General features: G+C 46.3%; 1 protein-coding gene across 1 annotated transcript in view; it reads left to right on the top strand.

Annotated features, from left to right (window-relative positions):
* Positions 1–21,406, top strand: part of sts (steroid sulfatase (microsomal), isozyme S) — a gene marked incomplete at both ends in the record, with an annotated part of 92,137 nt that overhangs the window by 59,712 nt on the left and 11,019 nt on the right. Inside the window, 2 exon segments of the mRNA XM_084314773.1 lie at positions 18,246–18,341; positions 18,344–18,425. Coding sequence (XP_084170899.1) covers positions 18,246–18,341; positions 18,344–18,425 — 178 coding nt within the window.

Below are 21,406 nucleotides of genomic sequence, written 5' to 3'. Positions count from 1 at the left end.
TGAGCAACGGAATTGCATCTTCTCCTCAGGTAATTGTGCAACACATATCTTTTATTATTTATAAGTAATGCGTGCCGCTGATATAAATGAGTGCTGTTTAGTCTGTGTTTTCAGTGACTACTGTAACGTTATTAGCTCGATATTATTAAACTGGCGGGATCTGTAAAATACCGGAGCTGCTAACTGGCTAACGGTATGACTAGCTAACGTTGTATACTGTACCCGGAGCTGCTAACGTTATGACTATGACAGCTAACTTTTGGTTCCTACTGTACCAGGAGCTGCTAACTGGCTAACGTTATGAGAGCTAACGTTGGGGTACATATACTGTACCCGGAGCTGCTAACGTTATGACTATGAGAGCTAACTTTTGGTACCTACTGTACCAGGAGCTGCTAACTGGCTAACGTTATGAGAGCTAACGTTGGGGTACATACTGTACCCGGAGCTGCTAACGTTATGACTATGAGAGATAACTTTTGGTACCTATACTGTACCAGGAGCTGCTAACGTTATGAGAGCTAACGTTGGGGTACATACTGTACCCGGAGCTGCTAACTGGCTATCATTCAGGTGGGGCTTATAGTGTGAAAAGTATGCTAACCCTACTGTCATGCACTAATAAACTAACCTACACTGTAACACGCAACACTTTGATGAATATTGTTACTCAGCTGATAGAGTTGTAATAAAATATATAATTTCATTGTTGCAAATGTAACGGGTGTAAAACTCACTCCCCAGAGGCATCCAAACTGAGCGCTTAGGAGGGAATTCCTTTCTTGGCGCAGCGGTTTGTGATGTCGCCCGCAGTGCGGACGCCTGGGGTTCGACTCCCACTCAAGGCATGGTCGAATTCGTGGCAGGGGCGAGTTGCCTCTGTTACACTGGTGCCGTAGACCCGGATGCCTTGGGTGGTGTGAGTTTAGGGGGGGTGAATGTAACGGGTGTAAAAATCACTCCCCAGAGGCATCCAAACTGAGCGCTTAGGAGGGAATTCCTTTCTTGGCGCAGCGGTTTGTGATGTCGCCCGCAGTGCGGACGCCTGGGGTTCGACTCCCACTCAAGGCATGGTCGAATTCGTGGCAGGGGCGAGTTGCCTCTGTTACACAAATATACTGTTACAGTGCTGGATCTCATCAATGAGATGAACGCAGAAGACGGCTCAAGAACAACTACTTCAAGTGGTCGTAAGTGATGTATACATTTTTTTTATTGTGTGTGTGACTGTATATATAATATATACTTTTTAATCTGGGACATCATTTTCAAAGAGTCATCCTGTAATGCCTTCTCTCTCTCTCTCCCAAGACGGTCAAGATCTACCAAGTCTTCAAGATCTTCAAGTGGTCATGCTTGTAAGTGATGTATACAATGTTTTATTGTGTGTGTGACTGTGTATATATATACTTTTCAATCTGGGACTTTCATTTCAACAGCTGGAAAGGGTCATCCTGTGTTGATGGATGCTACTGTATATTATGTAGATGTGCATGACATGGACTAAATTAGAGGTCCTAGATATGCAAAATAATATTGAGAATCACTGGCCTTAGACTATCTACTAACGTATTCTCGCTCTCTCTCTAGGTTCATGGCCACTAATGACTTCAGACCTTCAGAAGGACAGTATGCTGGATGAGGAAGGTCTTGGCCATGCTGCGATGGCTCCTAGAAGACAAGAACGGAGAGGTGCTGGACCTGGCTGTCAAATGGTTTGTAATGCTACAGTATATTATGTAGATGTGCATGACATGGACTAAATTAGAGGTCCTAGATATGCAAAATAATATTGAGAATCACTGGCCTTAGACTATCTACTAACGTATTCTCGCTCTCTCTCTAGGTTCATGGCCACTAATGACTTCAGACCTTCAGAAGGACAGTATGCTGGATGAGGAAGGTCTTGGCCATGCTGCGATGGCTCCTAGAGGACAAGAACGGAGGTGCAGGACCTGGCTGTCAAATGGTTTGTAATGCTACAGTATAAATTATTGTATTACATCACGCTCACCATCAATGACTCCACCATCACCCCTCCCCCCTAGTCCGCAACCTCTGTGTCATCCTCGACCCCACCCTCTCATTTGACCCCATGTCCGCTCCATTGTCAAAACTTCATATTTTCACCTCTGCAACATTGCCAAAATCCGTCACTGCCTCTACCCCCTGCTGCTGAATCCCTCATACACGCCTTCATCTTTTCCCTCCTGGACTACTGTAACTCCCTCCTCACTGGCATCACCTCCCGCTCCCTCCATAAACTGCAGATGGTCCAAAACTCAGTTGCCCGCCTCCTCACTAACACCCGGTCCCGCGAACACATCACTCCTGTCCTCCACTCCCTCCACTGGCTCCCGATCAAGGAACGCATTAACTTCAAAACACTACTCCTCACCTTCAAAGCCATCCATAGCCTGGCCTCACCCTGGTCTTAAACTTTTTACACCAAGAGAACGGTGGGGAGAGAATATATACATATGATGGGGAGAGAATATATACATACAGTGGGGAGGAGACTGTACATTAGGAGGGGGTGGGTGGGAGAGAAATATACATATAATAGACAGTCTCCTCCCCACCGTATGTATATATTCTCTCCCCACCATATGTATATTTCTCTCCCACCCACCCACCCCCTCCTAATGTACAGTCTCCTCCCCACCGTATGTATATATTCTCTCCCCACCATATGTATATATTCTCTCCCCACCATATGTATATTTCTCTCCCACCCCCTCCTAATGTACAGTCTTCTCCCCACTGTATGTATATATTCTCTCCCCACCATATGTATATTTCTCTCCCACCCACCCACCCCCTCCTAATGTACAGTCTCCTCCCCACCGTATGTATATATTCTCTCCCCACCATATGTATATATTCTCTCCCCACCATATGTATATTTCTCTCCCACCCCCTCGTAATGTACAGTCTCCTCCCCACCGTATGTATATATTCTCTCCCACCCCCTCCTAATGTACAGTCTCCTCCCCACCGTATGTATATATTCTCTCCCCACCATATGTATATTTCTCTCCCACCCCCTCCTAATATACAGTTTCCTCCCCACCGTATGTATATATTCTCTCCCCACCGTATGTATATTTCTCTCCCACCCACCCCCTCCTAATGTACAGTCTCCTCCCCACCGTATGTATATATTTTCTCCAACCCCCTCCTAATGTACAGTCTCCTCCCCACCGTATGTATATATTCTCTCCCCACCGTATGTATATTTTTCTCCCACCCACCCCCTCCTAATGTACAGTCTCCTCCCCACCGTATGTATATTCTCTCCCCAACGTATGTATATATACCGCCATCTTTCTCCCGGGTTGGTGTGATCACATGACTGACAAAGCCGTGCAGTGATAGGCCAGAAGTCAATTCGATTGCATCCAGGCTCGATTGCTTATCCTGTCTGGGTAGCCCGGATGATGGTTTTTTACATCGAATTTTATACACCGCAATTATGCATAGAATTTTTTTACATTGAATTTTATTATACATTCGAATTTTTTACATTGAATTTTTATTTCACATAGGTAAATTCGGAGCAAAAAAATTCAGATACATTTTTCAAAGTAATTATTTTCAATGCTATAAATTCGGTGTCTGAAAAAATTCAGATACATTTTTCAAAGTAATTATTTTCAATGCTATAAATTCGGTGTCTGAAAAAATTCAGATACATGTTTTCAAAGTAATTATTTTCAATGCTATAAATTCGGTGTCTGAAAAAATTCAGATACATGTTTTCAAAGTAATTATTTTCAATGCTATAAATTCGGTGTCTGAAAAAATTCAGATACATGTTTTCAAAGTAATTATTTTCAATGCTATAAATTCGGTGTCTGAAAAAATTCAGATACATGTTTTCAAAGTAATTATTTTCAATGCTATAAATTCGGTGTCTGATAAAATTCAAAAATCAGATACATGTTTTCAAAGTAATTATTTTCAATGCTATAAATTCAATTCAGATACATGTTTTCAAAGTAATTATTTTCAATGCTATAAATTCGGTGTCTGATCAAATTCAAATACTTCTGTCACTCATTTGCTTCCATACTGTGGCTCTTGTTGTATTTTGTTATCTTGCTTTCCTTCTCTCCTCTCTCTCTCTCTCTCTCTATCTCATCCTCTTCTCTTATGTCGTTGAATTTGTGGTTCGTTCTTTTTATTTGTCTTTTTCACTTTTCGTGTAGGGCAGTGAGTGGAAGTCCCGTCCCCTCCACGTCGGGGACCAGCACGCCTCGCCGGGGCCGGCGACAGCTCCCCCAGACCCCCGCCACGCTACGCCCCCACGTCACCTATTCCCCCGTGGTCCGTAAGGCTATGCCCACGCCTCCCGGGGTGCCCCAGGGGCGCCTCTCGGCCCGGCCCCCTGGCGCTTTTCTCCGGAGCCCCCCCCTGCCGGCCCCCCGCCACCCCACCATGGCTCACCTCGTCAGGGTCGCCACCCGCCACCTCGCTGGGGTGACGCGGGAGGAGGGGGGTCTCCATGGAGGGCGACGGTTGCTTCTACAACCAGGACTACGAGCCGCCCGCCTATGAGCAGAGCCCCGCATAACATTGGGGTCTTGTGCTTGGCACTCCGAGCATGGCACTAACACTGTCACGGTTAGGAGTTTGATTCCTGCTGGGGCCACCCGTTGTGAATGATGTATACAGTCATTCCAAAGCACTTTATGTCCTAGTAATAGAGCTGTGCTATAGAGATGCTGTCATTCATTCATAACCAAACCAAAAGACATTTATAAACAACGTCTTACTAAATGCAGGCTTTCATTTACAACTGAATGGCCATATCACTCGTTTTTGTATTAATTCTCCTAAAAATTTTTGCTAAGCTAGACTAACATGAAAGTTTAAGTGAAAGTACACACTTGAGTAAAAGTCAAAGTTTCTACTTTTAAATGTACTTAAGTAGTAAACAGTGAACTTCTTTTCTGACTGTCTATATTCTTCTGCTAGCAGGTGTTTAATCAAAGATCCCCTGTGGGAGAAGCTGTTGCAGGGGAACAATGGGTTCATTTCATTGGAGGCTTTATCGTTGGGTTCAGAGAGGAGGATGTGATATTTTGTTAATAAATGTTTAAATATCTATTCAAGTTGTCATTTTTAACTGGAAAAAGTAGCATGTATGAGGGTAATTGTTACTTTACTTGATATTTGAGCTTCACTGCAGAATGATGTATATTGTGTACATACACTGAGAATATATTTCAGTGAGGTAGGAGACAGCATGTAAACTTCTGAATTTTTCAATGAGGGACATGCCAATACTGAATTGGTAAAGGGAAGGGTCCTTAAATATGTGGCATTGTATTACTAATCAACCATTTCCTACTGTATTTCCGGTAATGTACGGTCATAGGCAGATAGTGGAGTAGCTCTGGCAGATGGGTACACAGTAAATTCCGCTGACTCAAACTGAGTACATTTCACTCAAACTGAGTAAAATGTCTTTACTCAGTTTGAGTCAAATCTACTCTGCGTAATTTACTGTGTAGTACCAGTATTGCATTGGCAGTGTCGGCTAGGCTTCGGGCAACCAAACCTGGCCCAGCGTGTGTGGGTCGCATCTGGGCTGCTTTAGGCAACCGGACGTTCACCGCTTCCGGCAACCCCGGACATGGCCCAGTGTACTCGGGCCGGAATCGGCCAGTCAGTCATTGCCGCCTACTGGGCCGATCCGGACGTTCACCGCTTCCGGCAACCCCGGACCTGGCCCAGTGTACTCGGGCCGGAATCGGCCAGTCAGTCATTGCCGCCTACTTGGCCGACTCTGGCAGCCGGACTTGGGCCGACTAATTTCTTCCGGCCTGCCGGATACAGGCCAGGATGATAGTTTACGTAACTACAAAAAGGCACTCTCACTTGCCAAAACCTCTTATTTTTCCAGGCTCATAAATGAAAACAAAAACAACTCAAAGTTTCTGTTTGACACAGTTGCAAAACTTACGCAGAAACAACCAAGTGCCCTAAACCATGCGTTCTCGGCTAACGAATTCATGACATTTTTTACCAAGAAAATTGACCTCATTAGAGATGAAATTGTTGCTTTACTCAACAATCAGAGTCCCTCCCAACCTTTGACGGGCATTCCCCCTGACTTTGATTCCAGTCATACGCTATGCTGCCTTGAAAACGTCTCACTTAGTGCCCTCTCTAAACTGGTTGGCGCGGCTAAACCTTCAACCTGTCTGTTTGACCCTCTCCCAGCAACTCTCATCAAAAAACTCTTCCCAACTCTAGGCCCTGCCCTACTCAATATCTTCAACACCTCTTTGTCTACTGGCGTGGTGCCCCTGGCCTTTAAATCAGCAGTCATTAAACCACTACTTAAAAAACCGAACCTCGACCCTCTAATCTTGAAAAATTACAGACCTATCTCCAATCTCCCATTCCTATCCAAAGTGTTAGAACGGATCGTCGCAACGCAACTTACTGACCATTTATCAAACAATAATCTTAATGAATCATTTCAATCTGGCTTTAGAGCCTTACACTCCACCGAAACGGCGGTTACCAAAGTCACAAATGACTTACTGCTCTCTCTTGACTCAAACCTCACCTCTGTGCTCTTATTGCTTGATCTCAGTGCAGCCTTTGACACTATCGATCACTCGATTCTTCTAGGTCGGCTTGAGAACCATGTTGGCATTCGGGGTCTCGCACTAGCTTGGTTTAAATCCTATTTAACTGATAGAACACACTGCGTGGTCTATAATGATTTAACATCTGAGACCCTCCCAGTGCAATGTGGTGTCCCACAAGGCTCTGTCCTGGGCCCTTTGCTATTTTCGATTTACATGCTACCCCTCGGCGATATCATACGCAAATTTGGCATAAACTTTCATTTTTACGCTGATGACACCCAATTATATATACCTATTAAGCCAAATGATTCCTCCCAACTACAAAACCTTGAGGCCTGCTTGCTTGCCGTCAAAAAATGGATGTCGCAAAACTTTCTACTCCTTAATGCAGATAAAACTGAGATGTTAATTGTTGGCCCCCCAAACCACAGAGGCCTGTTTCAGGACATCTCCCTCAACTTTGATACCTGTCATGTATCCCAGAGCTCCACCATAAAAAACCTCGGAGTCATTTTTGATTCCTCCCTCTCATTTAATGCACATATAAAAAATGTCACCAAAATTGCATTCTTCCATCTTCGTAATATCGCAAAAATACGCCCCATTTTAACTCTGGCTGATGCTGAAACCCTGATTCATGCTTTTGTCTCATCACGTCTGGACTACTGTAATGCACTTTTTTCAGGCTTACCTAATTCAAGCATCAAAAATCTTCAACTCGTGCAAAATGCGGCTGCACGGATACTAACTAGAACTAGAAAATTTGATCACATCACACCAGTTTTGTCCGCCCTACATTGGCTTCCTATCCAAGCCCGCTCTGACTTTAAAGTGCTACTCCTCACCTACAAAATTTTAAATGGGCTTGCACCGCTCTATCTATCCGATCTCATCTCCCGATACTCGCCCGCTCGTGCTCTGCGCTCACAAAATGCGGGGCTTCTATCGACCCCTAGGGTTAAAAAGAAATCCGCCGGCCACAGAGCCTTTGTCTACCGCGCTCCCTACCTGTGGAACAAATGACCTGCCGTCATCAGGGGCGCCTGCTCTGTCGAAGCTTTTAAATCCCTGCTTAAGACTCATCTTTTCTCTCTCTCCTTCAACCTACCTTGATCTCACCTGGTCGGGGACTGACCTTTAGATTAATCTGTGTAGTTTAGTTATGGTACAGGGTACTACATGGTACCACTGGGTAGTTTACTATAGGGTAGTTTAGTTAGGGTACAGGGTACTACATGGTACCACAGAGTACTACTTGGTACTGCATGGCATTACAGGGTACTACATGGCTTACATAGCTCTACATGGCACTACATGGAACTACATGGCACTACGGGGTACTACATGGTACCAAAAGGCACCACAGGGTACTACATGGCACTACAGGGTACTACAGGATACTACGGGGTACTACATGGCACTATGGGGTACTATAGGGTACTACATGGCACTACGGGGTACTACATGGCACTACAGGGTACTACATGTCTGCTCCTTTGCAGCACCACAAACATGGGAACTCTCTAACTCTTCCCCCCCCCCCCCTCTCCCCCCCCCCCCCCCCCCTCCTCCCTCCCCCTTCTCTCTGAGTACCCGTCTCCTGGCGCTGACCAAGGTGATGGATGCCTCGGGGTCTTGGCCAAGCTTGTAGTGACTGCTCTACATGCACCTCCGAGGCCTTGGATCAGTTATTCACCGCCGTCTGTCCGTGGTCCTGTCAACTGATTAACAGACTGTTAACAGATTAACAGTCAACGCGGTTTCATTGCTGGGTTAAGTACTTCTATTCTATTCACATAATACGCTTACTTCATATATCTACTCCATTCACATATATGCCTACCACTTGTATCTATTGCTATGTCCGCCTACTACAATCTCATGAGCTGTCTAACGCCTGTCCCGTCTCCCTGTCTTCCTATGACTTGCTGTCCTGGAGTGTTGACCGGAGTGTTGGACGTCCCGTGACGAAGGCCGGGAGATTGCGACCCCCTCTGCGTGCCCCCCTGTCTCCGGAGGTCTCGTAGTGGTGACCGGAGTGCCGGATGTCCCGCGATGATGTCGGGGAGTTCGCGACCCTCTCTGCGCCACCCCCCTTCCCCCTGTCTCCGGCTGTCCCTGAGCAACGACCGGAGTGTTGAATGTCCCGTGACTAAGACGGGGAGGACGTGACCCTCTTGCGCCGCCCCTGTGCCTCAAATAGATCCGCTATCAACTCTATCTTTAATCTTTCAAAATGTTCAGTTGCTATCGCTATTAGCTCTATCTTTAATTTTTCAAAATGTACAGTTGCTATTGCATGCACTCATCTGTGTTTCACCACACACATGAGTGCATGCTTACCAACTGTCCGTCTGCAACACTACTATCACCGACATCTAAGAAGGGAGATCCCCCCTTGAACGGCCCTTCTAAGGTTTCTCTCCTCCACATTGCCTGTGGAGCTTTTTTTCCCTATTGTTGGTTTTAGTGAGTTTTTCCTTACCTTCGCGTGGGGTATGTCTGGGAGTGCTTGCATTCTTTCATTTATTTGCATTCATCTAAAAAATGTTTGGACCCTATGGTGTTCTTGTTCTGTTCTTGACTTATTGTTATGTTGTCTTCTTGACTTGTTTAAAGAAGACCTGTACGGCCCATGGGGACATTAACGTGTGTTGTCGGGCCCTATAAATAAATTTGATTTGATTTGATTTGATTTGATTTAATGGGCCGGAACTTTTTGGCCACCTGGGATATATCTTGTTGTGGAATTAACACAACATTATGCATACTTTTGACAATAAATAAAATCTGAATTTGTTCTTACTTGCTTGCCTGGGTAAATAAAGGTTATAGAAATGTAAAAAAAAAAGAAAAAAAATTGAACAGATACCGATATTTTCCGATATAACATTTTAATGCCAATATCGGCCGATAATATCGGACATCCTTACTCTGAACGAATACATTGGTTGAAAGCTAAGATGGCCACCGTTTGATTGCCACCATACTTGGCCTATTACGTGCTTCCAATTTCGGGTTATAAAACCAAACAGCCAATTAGCATCAGTTTAGAAAAAGTCCGCCTCCCGGTGACTGGACCAATCACCCGACGGTGAAAATTATTGACTGTTACGATATCTCACGTGAGGGATATTTCCCAGGATATAGTTCAGATATTGTTTTCTATTTCTAACATGTGTAAAACACTCATTCTCTGTGGTATTGTTATCGATAGGTTATGTAGATAACCTAGTTATATTAGTATTGGCTAAGCGTCCCGCTCTGAGCCTTACGAGATACTCTATATCTCCTGTGATACCTAATGTATCTCCCACGAACAAAAAACACATGCACCCCACCTGTATGGGGCCCCGCCCCTTATGGTGGTACCACCCATATAACCATGACTCTGGTCATGAAACACCCTTCCTCGCCAAAAACCCGTCCCAGGAAAAGACCCCTCAAGAGGGTACTCAGGGCGCGCAGAGCGGGACGCTTAGCCAATACTAATATAACTAGGTTATCTACATAACCTATCGTTATATTTCGTATAGCATCGCGTCCCGCTCTGAGCCTTACGAGATAATGGGGAAGAGCGGGCGCGAGACCCGACAGATGTACCCCCTGAGGACCCGTAAGCCCACATCAAGGGGTGCGGGGAGCCCTGTCACCCCATCCTTCCTAACGAAGGGGGGGCGCAGTCAACTCCACCTGAATGCGAACAAGAGGGAGCCAGAACCCCTTGAACACACCGTACAGGCGGAACCACGTGTGACTCAACACACTGCGGCCCATACCCATACACTCCTGCTACCCGACCAAAGGACGGGAAGCAGGAAAGGCCACAGACCCCAGAACCGCCTGGGAGACAGAACCCCCGGTCATGTCCATGAGGAAAAACCTTACAAAGGAGCCCGGGGAGGACCATGAAGCTGCAGCACAGATGGCCTCCACCGAGGCCCCACCCAGGAGAGCGGCAGAGGCAGCCACCCCACGAGTGGAGTGCGCCCTGACGCCCCCAGGGGGATCCTGCCCAGCCAGCGTGTAGCAGAGGGTAACACCCTCGCACAACCAATGGGACAGGCGCTGCTCCGACAGTGCCTTACCAGCACGAGCCCCACCGTAACAGACAAAAAGCTGGTCGGTAACCCTGAAATCCTGAGTATGGCTGAGGTAAATCCCCAAGCACGGACTGGACATGACAGGTGAAGGCCCGCATCTAACTCACCAGTGTGAGGAGGAGGACGAAACGCCTGAACCACAATATCCCGGGAGCGGAAGGAACTCCGGATATTCTTAGGCACGAAAGCAGGATTAGGTCGCAGAGTGACACCGCAATCGGTCCGAAAAGACAGGCACTCTGGACGTACCGAGAGAGCACAGAGCTCACCAACGCGTTTAGCGGAAGTGACAGCCAGAAGGAACGCGGTCCTGAAGGACAGCTGTCCCAACGGCGCCCGCTCGAGCGGCTCAAACGGGGCCAAGGACAACCGACCGAGGACCAATTGAAGATCCCAAGTCGGAGCCAAGGAGCGTTGCACCGGCTTAACGCGTCGAGCGCCAAGCAGGAAACGCTTCACAAGAGGGTGGCTGAACAAGACATCCCCTCAAACCCCTCATGATAGGAGGATATAGCTGCTGCATATACCCTCACCGTCGAAGCCGACAGTCTATCAAGGAGAGACTGGAGGTAACTAAGGACAGCAACCAGGGGGCAGGAGACTGAGTCCTGGCCCCCCGCCTTACACCACACTTGGAACATACGTCATCTGCCCGCGTAAGCGCGACAGTGGAGGGAGCATGCGCATTCCAGATGGTAACACCATCAGGATCAAGGACCTGCGCCCCTCAACGTACCCGTCCCAACAACTGACCTAACAGATGTATGGGGAAGAATCCCTGGCGGCACGGCATCGGTCCCAGACCTGCCTGGCCATGTCCAGACGCAATCCTCACCCGTCAGGATGAGGGCCGCCCCGCGACAGTACACCTGCACCCACATTCTCCCTGCCGGGGATGTGGGGAGCCCTTAGGCCGCGCAGATGGAGGACGCCCATAGCCAGCCGCCCGCCGCCTGGTGCAGACAGGGGGAGCGTACTCCTCCCTGTCTGTCGATACACGACACTGACGTCGTATCGTCCGTCCTGATCAACACCATTTGTGGACCAGAAGGACCGCTTTCAACACCAACACATTGAACGTAGCGCAGACCGGGCAGCATGGTTTGCCAGCTGCCCCCTACTGCGTTGGCCCGACGCGTCACCAGCGAGGGAGGCGTCGGTGAAAACGCGACGTGAGACAGCGCCGTAACCGTCCTAGGACGGAACACACGCTCTGAGATGGATGCCCATAGCCCTCCAACCGTTGACTGGGAAGAGGAATACTCTACATCCAGTCTACAGCAACCCCAGGCTGGTAGAGACCTGCCTGGTACGAGACCTGACGATCCACCTTGACCGCGAAGGACCAGAACGTCATCAGGGCAGAACACTCCGTAACCCCGGATGACGCAGAGGCCCCAGTGCGGCCTCCACGCACTTGGTGAAGATGCGGGGAGCCAGAGAAAACCGAACGGCAGCCTCTGGTACTCATACGCTAACCCTGCAAAGGAAACGTAGGTAAGCCTACTCCTATCCAAGCTCCCGGAGGGTCATCAAAGAGAAGCCGCCTATTCTCAGTCCTTGCCCCACAATGGTGGAATGAACTACCCATCCCAGTTAGGACAGCCGAATCCCGTCCAATCTTTCGCCGTCGACTAAAGACTCACTTCTTCAACCATTATCTGAAATGATATATAAAAAAAAAAAAAAAAAAAAAAAAAAAATCTAACCCCGACTAACCTTAATGTCATGCACTTGTCCTAATAAACTAACCTACACTGTAACACGCAACACTTTGATGAACATTGTTACTCAGCTGATAGAGTTATACCCTTCTTGCTGTCTTGTCGCACAGAACTTGTAAGTCGCTTTGGATAAAAGCGTCAGCTAAATGACTAAATGTAAATGTAAATGTAAGCCGTAGGATGGAAGATCGGGGATGCGCATACGCATCCTACAGGTCTATGGAGGAGAACCAGACCCCCACCTGACAGTGTTCAACAGGTAGGAGACGATCCAAAAAATGCTGAACCTTCCCATGGGACAGGTCCAGCCTGGGTCTTACACCCCTCCCTCCCTCGGGCAGAGAACACCGGGAGGAGAACGCCACGACGATGGCTTGCTTCGTCCACAGAGATTGGATCTCGTCGACCAGAGCTGTCCCTGCTGGAGACCCCGACAACAGGGTCTGTACCAAACCTGAAAACGGGTGGGGTTGTGTAAACACAAGTCCCCGCCTCACCATTCTCTCCATCTACCTCGACATATGGTACTGCCGTAGTCATATGTGACGACACTCCCAACGCACCCGCCGTCACGTGGCGCAGGTCCGCCAGGAACTGTAGATAGTTGGCCCGGTCCCCCCCGCTGTGCGAAGACAACCCTGGAATCGTGCGAGGAGCGCGTTCCGTGTCGGAACACCTGACCCTGACACCACCCACGAGGCAATCGCACCCAAGGGGGAACCCCGACAGAAAAGGGCCTGTCTGATACGGGGGGCTTCCGATCAAAAAAGCCCCCCCACTGAACACCCCTCCAGAACATGCTGAAGGAGTTGTTCTGCAGCCGGACATGCAAGGTGTAAGGCCCCCATGGGTTCCTACACACCGTAGCCCTGCAGTGATATCACTACCACCCCAAACCATGTGAGCTGCGACCACTTTGCCAATATTCCAGGAGTGGGAGCACCAACATGATACCTGGCCTGGCGAAGGCGAGGCCGGGGAAGCCCGCACTGTGTGCCTCAAAAGGTTTCGAGCCCCCCTGCTGACAACACTTAAGTTGACAGACGTAACACCAGGCTCAACCAACACAGTTCAAGGTGTGGGAGCCGCTTGACAGCACAACATTCTCACGGACAGACCCAGGCTCAGCCATCAACTGGGTGTCAGCCCCTGTCTCCATGAGAAGCGAAGAATGGGGCCGCATACGCTTCAAGAAGGGCCGCGGCCCGCAGCCAAAGGAACACACCCAGAGCCCCGCTTCTGAGGGTAACAGAAAGCGGACTGAGCGGGGAGCGGGCTGCTCGCGGCAAAATGACGACGGAGTGGTTTACCAACACCGAAATCACCCAAAATGGCCGATCCCTCGGCCGCCAAGACTGTCGGCCTCGCGATACCCTGTCGATTCTCCAACCAGGGCACCACTGGCGGGGGAAACATGGCCGCCTGTCGAGGGCCCCGTCATCGCCGCTGACGAGGCCGTGCTCTCTCTTCTTCTGGCTGCGCGGTGTGAGGCGGTGTAGGGCCTAGGACAATACCGCCCGCGCTCCAGCAGAAGACCAAAATCCCCTGCGGAGAGGGGAACCCTGAGCGGTTATAGCTTGCGGCTGGGTCAAAGCTAATAACGTCAACATCCTCGACGGAGTGGTTTACCAACACCGTGCGCGATGTGTCGACGTCGGCCGGCCCTCAAGGCCCCTCCACCAGACACCATTTCTGTAATAGAAAAAACACCAATTCGAACACAGTTCTAATCGTTGCCAATTCCATACCGTGGCGGTACAAGCCTTAACAGCCCACCAGCCACTCGCCAGGCCGACCCATGGTGTCGGCCGGGCGGGGCATTGTTTCAATATATCAAAAACAAAGGACTGACGTTAACATGGAGCACCAGTGGTGATTGCAAACAGCACCCTCCACTGTGGTGTGGACCATGAAAAGGTTAAATGAATAAAAGAGCTAAACCACAAAAACTGTAGAATGAGCAAACCCATACACACAAAGTTTAAGGGGAGACGGACCAGACCCGTCTTCATTCAAAATATTCACAACAGAACACCAGCCCTAGTTTAGCCCATTTACCAAAAAAGGTAAACAAAGCCCCCCCCCCGCACTACTCCCCCAGTATACCGATTGACCGTCAGTATGAATGGTTTGAGAGGAGAGAAAGCTTGTAGCAAGACAGACCTTCTCATAGCAGAGTGACAAAATGAAACAATAGCCCCCTACACAGGGCCGCCCCAGGAGATGGGGGGCCTCGCGTCTAAAAACGCACAGGGCCTCACATTTCTCCCAAGCGGCCCTGCCCTTACACTACTGCAGCCTAACGCCAGGCAATGTGGAACCCAAGACAACAATTGCCTGTGCACAGACACGCAACATGTTTACCATGTCGGCTGGACCCATAGCCCCACTACCCGACGCCAACCCAGATGGGAACACCGTTCAACAAACCCCGCCGGAACACAAGGTAATACCTGGCTAGAACCTAGCCACGACCTACCCCGTTGTCAACCCATTTACCCGAAAAAGGTAAATAGAACTCAAAACCCCACAACAGCTACCGACTGACCTTCATTGATGAACCGGGCAAGAGGCGGGAGAGCGACAACATCTCACGGCGGAGACATTAAAACAGCATAGCAATTAGCAGTAGTGATAGCATGCGGCAGTAGCGATAGCATGTTAGCATAGCTGTAGATGTTTTAGCAGCACGCCCAAGACAGCTTGGAAACCGTTCCCTGCAGAGAACGTTCACCAAACCATCTTGCCCCTGGCGCCAACACACAACAAGGTTGTGTTAACAACACAAACCAGCATTACTAACACTAATACCCATGCCTGAAGACACAGGGCCTACCTGAGTACAAGCTGGCCCGACAGCCAGCCTTGTACAGCTGAACCTCGATGTGCAGTCATCAAACGAGGAACATCACAGGCCCGTCGTGTCGCCGAAAACATGCGTCGAAGATGCCAGGGGCCAGCAACCTCCGGTAAGCTTCCAACATTATTAATCTTCCTTAATCTTTTCATTCCGCTAGCTCGTATGGTGCAAGCATCCAGTACGCTGGGACGAAAATAGAGGAAGGGTGTTTCATGACCAGAGTCATGGTTATATGGGTGGTACCACCATAAGGGGCGGGCCCCATACAGGTGGGGTGCATGTGTTTTTTGTTCGTGGGAGATACATTAGGTATCACAGGAGATATAGAGTATCTCGTAAGGCTCAGAGCGGGACGCGATGCTATACGAAATATAACAACTTTGGACCTGTACTAATACTTCAGGCTATGGCACCATTGTGTTTTCCAGCTAATACCCCTCAGCTGGAACCTGTAAGAGGCATCCGTTTGCAAAATAATTCTGATCTCTTTTTTATTTCAGTGTAATTTCTGTATCTCTTATTACAGTAGCACTCATAGTGATTCTCAGAGTGGTATAAATGGTTCAAGAATAGCTTTCCATTACTTTTGGTATGCAATCGACAGGCGTTTTATGCAGAATTTGCAGGACTGTTATAAGAGGTTAAGAAGAATGATATAAGAAAGGTTGAGATCCAAGGCAGCTCTACAGTTTTTTAAAAGCCTTTAATAAGTAGCTTACATTATTTAGAAAAATCTTTAAAAGTCCAACATGTTTTGGCCTACATGGCCTTCTTCAGGGTGTTGCTGTGACAAAAACAATACTGTGACTAAATAGAGGAAAAAAGGAAAAAACACACAACTCAGGGAGACACTAATTACAATGGGGGACAGCTGGTCCCAATTAAATGAAGGCAAAGCAACATTCTCAACTTGAGTTGAAGTAAATATACAATAATACTAAATAGAAAAACAAATTTGTATATTATATAAGTATATATACACACAAGCTCAAAATATTATAACATAAAGAAATGAGTCAAAAATAGAATAGATCAATAATAATATAAACAATTACCAACAATTATCAAAAAACAATTATCTAAAAACAATTATCAAAAAACAACAATGTAAGAGCATTGAGTAATGCATGACAAAGAATAATAATACTATAATGTAATCTACTTAACCTATAAAAGTGACAGTATGTCCGTAGAGTCATTTAAACCTGTAAATAGGTGGCCTGTAATCTATCAAAATACAATAAATAACAATGTATAAATACAATAAATAAATAAAGTGATCTACTGGCCTATAAAAATGATACCATGTCTATGGAATCATTTAAACCTGGGAGTGAGGTGGCCTGTAGTCTATCGATCCAGCGACTTTCTTTCTGGTTTAGAATTCTTTGTCTATTACCTCCTCTAGACGTGAGTGGAACACTGTCAATTCCGATAGCTGTAAATAAAGCAGAGGTACTATGGTGAACTTCATGAATATGTTTAGCCATTGCATAATCCATGTTGTTAGTTTTAATAGCATATTTATGATCTGCCAGTCGATCAAGTAGACGGCGTTTCGTACGACCAACATAAAAATAGTCACATTTGGAACAAGACAGTATATAAATAACATGTGTCGTTTGACAATTAATAAAGCTGTTAGAAGTATATGTCTGTTTTGTAACTGGGTGGGTAAAAGCTTTTGATCTTATCACCACATCACATTGTTTGCAGTGACCACATCTATACGTTCCTATAGGAGGCTTAGGTAGCCATGTAGATTTGACATCTGCCGGTAGATGGCTTCGTACTAATTTATCTCCGAGATTGGGAGCTCTCCTAAAAGTACAGAGGGGCGGGTCAGGGAAAATGTTAGACAGGGACTCATCACATTGGATCAAGCTCCAATTCTTTTTAATTATATTGCGAACAGCAAGGGCTTTAGTACTATAAGTGGTAGAGAAAAACACCCTATCGGTTTTCTCTTTCAGTGTCTTTCTTTTTAAGAGGGAGTCGCGTTCTACAGTAGCGGCTTCAGATATAGCTATTTTAAGAGTATTATGTGTATAGCCACGTTCTCTAAAGCGATCATACATTTCTCCGCTCTTTTCTCTAAAATCAGCCTCACTGTCACAAATTCTACGTAATCTTTTAAATTGGCCGTACGGAACATTGTTGATCAAAGTAGAGGGGTGGAAGCTCTCTGCATGTAAAATAGTATTTTTATGCGTTAACTTCCTGTACAATGACGTATGTAAGTCACCATTCAAGTCTTTAGTGATTTCTAAGTCCAGAAAATGGATCTTATCAGGACTAAAATCTAGAGACAGTTTTATATTTGGGTTAGTGTTGTTCAAATAACTATGAAAAGCTTTCAATTCATCTATAGTGCCTTTCCACCACATGACTTGGAAGCCACATGTCAAAACAGACTGGTATGATTCTTTAATAAGAATGACTTGGAACCCACTTGTCAAACAGACTGGTATGATTTTAATAAGAATGACTTGGAAACCACATGTCAAGCAGACTGGTATGATTATTTAAAAAATTAATTCAGACAAAAACTTTAAGTCCTTCTTTTTAGTCCCAGCCTTTTTTTCTTTGAATACATTTTCAAAATAATGTCAACCCTATTATTACTAACTCCTGTCAATGCTTTAGATTAGCCGCTAGACAAAGGTTTATATAACCCTATCAATATGCAGTAGCGTATATGTGATTATCCTGTATAGACTCAGAGAACTGAGATTGATATTCTATTTTATTTATTTATTCTTTGTAAGGAAACCGTTGTTTGCTATGCTCTTTTATCTCTGCCAGCGACGAGCCACTGTTCTAAAGTTCTGAAGCCCACAGTGTTATGAACGGTACATACTGTAGAACTGTCTGTCTGTTACTGTCTGTTACCCTCTCTCTCTCTCTCTCTCTCTCTCTCTCTCCTCTCTCTCTCCTTTCTCGCAAGCAGCAGGGAAGTCCACCAACTGGGAGGGGGGCATCCGTGTCCCTGGGGTCCCCAGCTGGCCAGGGAGGATCCCCAGTGGGGGGGGGGGGGGGGGGGGGGGGGGCGTATAGACAAGCCAAGCAGCAACATGGACCTGTTCCCTACCGTGGTGAGGCTGGCCGGAGCTCAGCCCCCCGAGGACAGGTGAGGCGTGACCACCTGCCATGAGTGTCAGTCAGACTTGTGGTTTGAAATCTAGGTCACCTGGGCCCCGTTCCCCATACCTGGCTAACTGAGTTAGCCGGATAATTTCCAGCATAGCTTGACTTAAGCCTGACCTTTCTGTTCCCCGAAGTCGGATTTTCTAAATCACCATGGTAACAGATCAGAAAGTTTGAACCTGGTCCGGAGCAGGGTTTAGTTCAGTTAGCTGGATAACCTGCATGGCCACGCCCTCGCAAAGAAGTGCCAGCTCGCTTCCTGAAATATTTCTCACAGTCTAGATCCCATTATACCATTCTGAATAATTTTTTTGTGCTTCGTTTTCCTAGAGGGGGCTTTTGAAATGTATAATAATAGAACTAAATGCTGATAATAAATCATATTCAGCCTATAAATTTACTTTGTCCTAAATAAAATAATGCACGTCATATACACGCTCGGAGTCACGATACACGCTGCATGTGGTTATTTTAATAACGGCGCATTGCAAATGTGAATCCCGCGGGGATATTTTTAATGAATGAAACCTATCGGCCGTTTGGCTCTGATTAGTTTCATATATTCTCCGCTGTAGATTTGCTTAACGGAGCGCCCGGATTCATTCAAGCATAAAATTGAAGTGTCTATGAGTTGATTGTGGTTTTTGTGGATTATGAATTACGAGGAATCTGAGGATTGTTGAATTGTATCATCACTCACACGTTATTGTGATATTGTAACTGGGATTAAAATGTCTGATGAGATGCGCTGTTTGATGGATTTGAGCAATTGAATGAGCCGTTGACGTCACATTAATGCATTTGAGAATAAAGAGATAAAACTTCATTCAAAAGAAAAATATTCGAAACACGGGTCTTTTGTCCATTGACGGATACACAATGGATATATCCCGTCTGGCACAGTGGTGCAACGGCTAGTGTTCACTCCTGTCAAGCGGACGACCCTAGTTCGAAACCCCGCGTTTCCAATATAATTCTTTTGGAATATAATATTAATGAATATACGCAAAAGTAGCCTAGTTTTAAGTTAAAATATTATAAATCTACATGCATTGAGGATGTCATTCTTTATATAGCTCTCAAAGTGCACCAAATTGAAGCATTTAGATTGCAAAAAGAAAAACAAAAAATAGAAGGGCGGATTCGAACGCGGGTCGTCCGCATGAAGGCAAAAGGTCCAACCATCAGACCACGGTGCCAGATAAAAAAAACATCCACCATACATCCATCAATGTACAAGAGAGCCGTATCCTTATTCTGAAATAGTTGAACTAATTATTTTCGCTAGCAAGATCTCATTTGATTATTCAATCCATCCAGCAGGCACGTTTAAAGAAATATAATCTGATTGATTGGGGTAATGAGGGACTTAAAATTAGCCTATAGATTATGCATTTAACTTGTCGGCGAGGCTATTGAGCCGTACTGTATTGTACCCATTCTGCAATCTGTTAATAAAGTTTTAAATCAATCAATCAATCAATCAATCAATCAATGCCGTTAGAAAATCAGGATTTCTGTGATCGACCCCTGCTGTCTTTTCAGCTGAAGCGGCCGCGCGCAATTATCCTCAGTCTCAAGTCTGGTTCAAATGAACGAGACTGAATCAGCGTTCGAGGAACAGGAAAATCCCGGATTCAAACATCGGGTTAATTGAATCTGGATAATGGGACTCTTGATCGACTTAGTTGAACCAGGTACGGGGAATAGGGCCCTGTTTTAACACTTTGAGCGCCACGCCTGGTTTTCCTTTTTACGGGCTGAATGCCACCATCGGCGCCAATGTTAACGTTAATATCGCCTAATCTATGTTTTAAATTATGGCTATGTGTCTAATCTGCCCATCGCATTATCAAAGACTATTTTCCAGTCAGTGCTGTCAAGGCAGATTGTTTTTTTATCGCATCGTTTCCGTTTCAGAGCAGTTAGAAAAGCCCCCGTTTTGATATAAAAAACAGCTCATTCTGGAGAATTCTATGAAAACCGTCTTTTAGTGGAATATTCCACAACGTTGATATTCGTCGGCCTTTTTATGAATCGTTTTCAAATAAACGCTAGATGATCAATATTATACGTGCACGCAAGCACATTACGGCCGCGCACGGATAATCGCCTCGTTGATTTCCTCTCTGACTTTTACAGTGAAACCGAAAGAAGACATTTCACAAAACAGCCTATATCTTCATCAAACTTACTCTGATTATCCTAACACTGATAACATAGAGTCCTTACCTGACATCAGATGGTATCCAACTGGTATATTCCAATTCCTGATCACCATTCGAAAAAATCGATACGTGTATGGATCCAACGCGATACTGTATGATCAGCGGGGATCTGAGGTTCCAGAATGAACTGTGGTAACCCCGGCTGGATCAGTGGACTGGAAAATGTGGAGTACCGGATTTTTTTCCCCATTCATTTTCATTGAGTCCATTCCAAAATCACTTATGTCATCTGGGAGACGACAGGGGGCGCTTTTTTCCACAGTGATCGCCGGCGCCGCTCGGCTATACTCGGGTAGGCTCGGGTGATGCAATAATTTTTCAGATCGCGAAAAAAAAAAAAAAAATCAGAGAAATCTCGTGAGTGGCTTTCAACCACCTATAAAAAAAACACGAGAAATCTCGTGAGTGGCACGGAAAGAGTTAAAAGGGAAAAGGGATAAACAAAACAAAAAAACAATGGGCCTCATGCATGAAGCGATATAAGAACAGATTTCGTTCTCAACTAGCATTTGTTCTTATTTTGTTCTTACCTGGGATTCAGCAATGTTTTCTTATTGTTGCTTTTCTCTCAGGCAAGACCAAATTCTAAGAGTGGTCGAGAGCAGTGGCGGCCGCTGGGTACTTCGCCACTAGGGGCGCTATACCAAATATTTTGTACAGTACAGTACTGTACCACGCAAGACTCATGGCAAGACGTGAGCGATTCGACTCACGCTCACGGCAATGAATCGGCTCT

This window comes from Notolepis coatsorum, assembly GCF_963971535.1.
Source record: "Notolepis coatsorum genome assembly, chromosome: 1".
Lineage (NCBI taxonomy): Eukaryota > Metazoa > Chordata > Actinopteri > Aulopiformes > Paralepididae > Notolepis > Notolepis coatsorum.
Note: the sequence above shows the minus strand (reverse complement) of the source record. Positions and strands in the feature narration are given on the sequence as shown.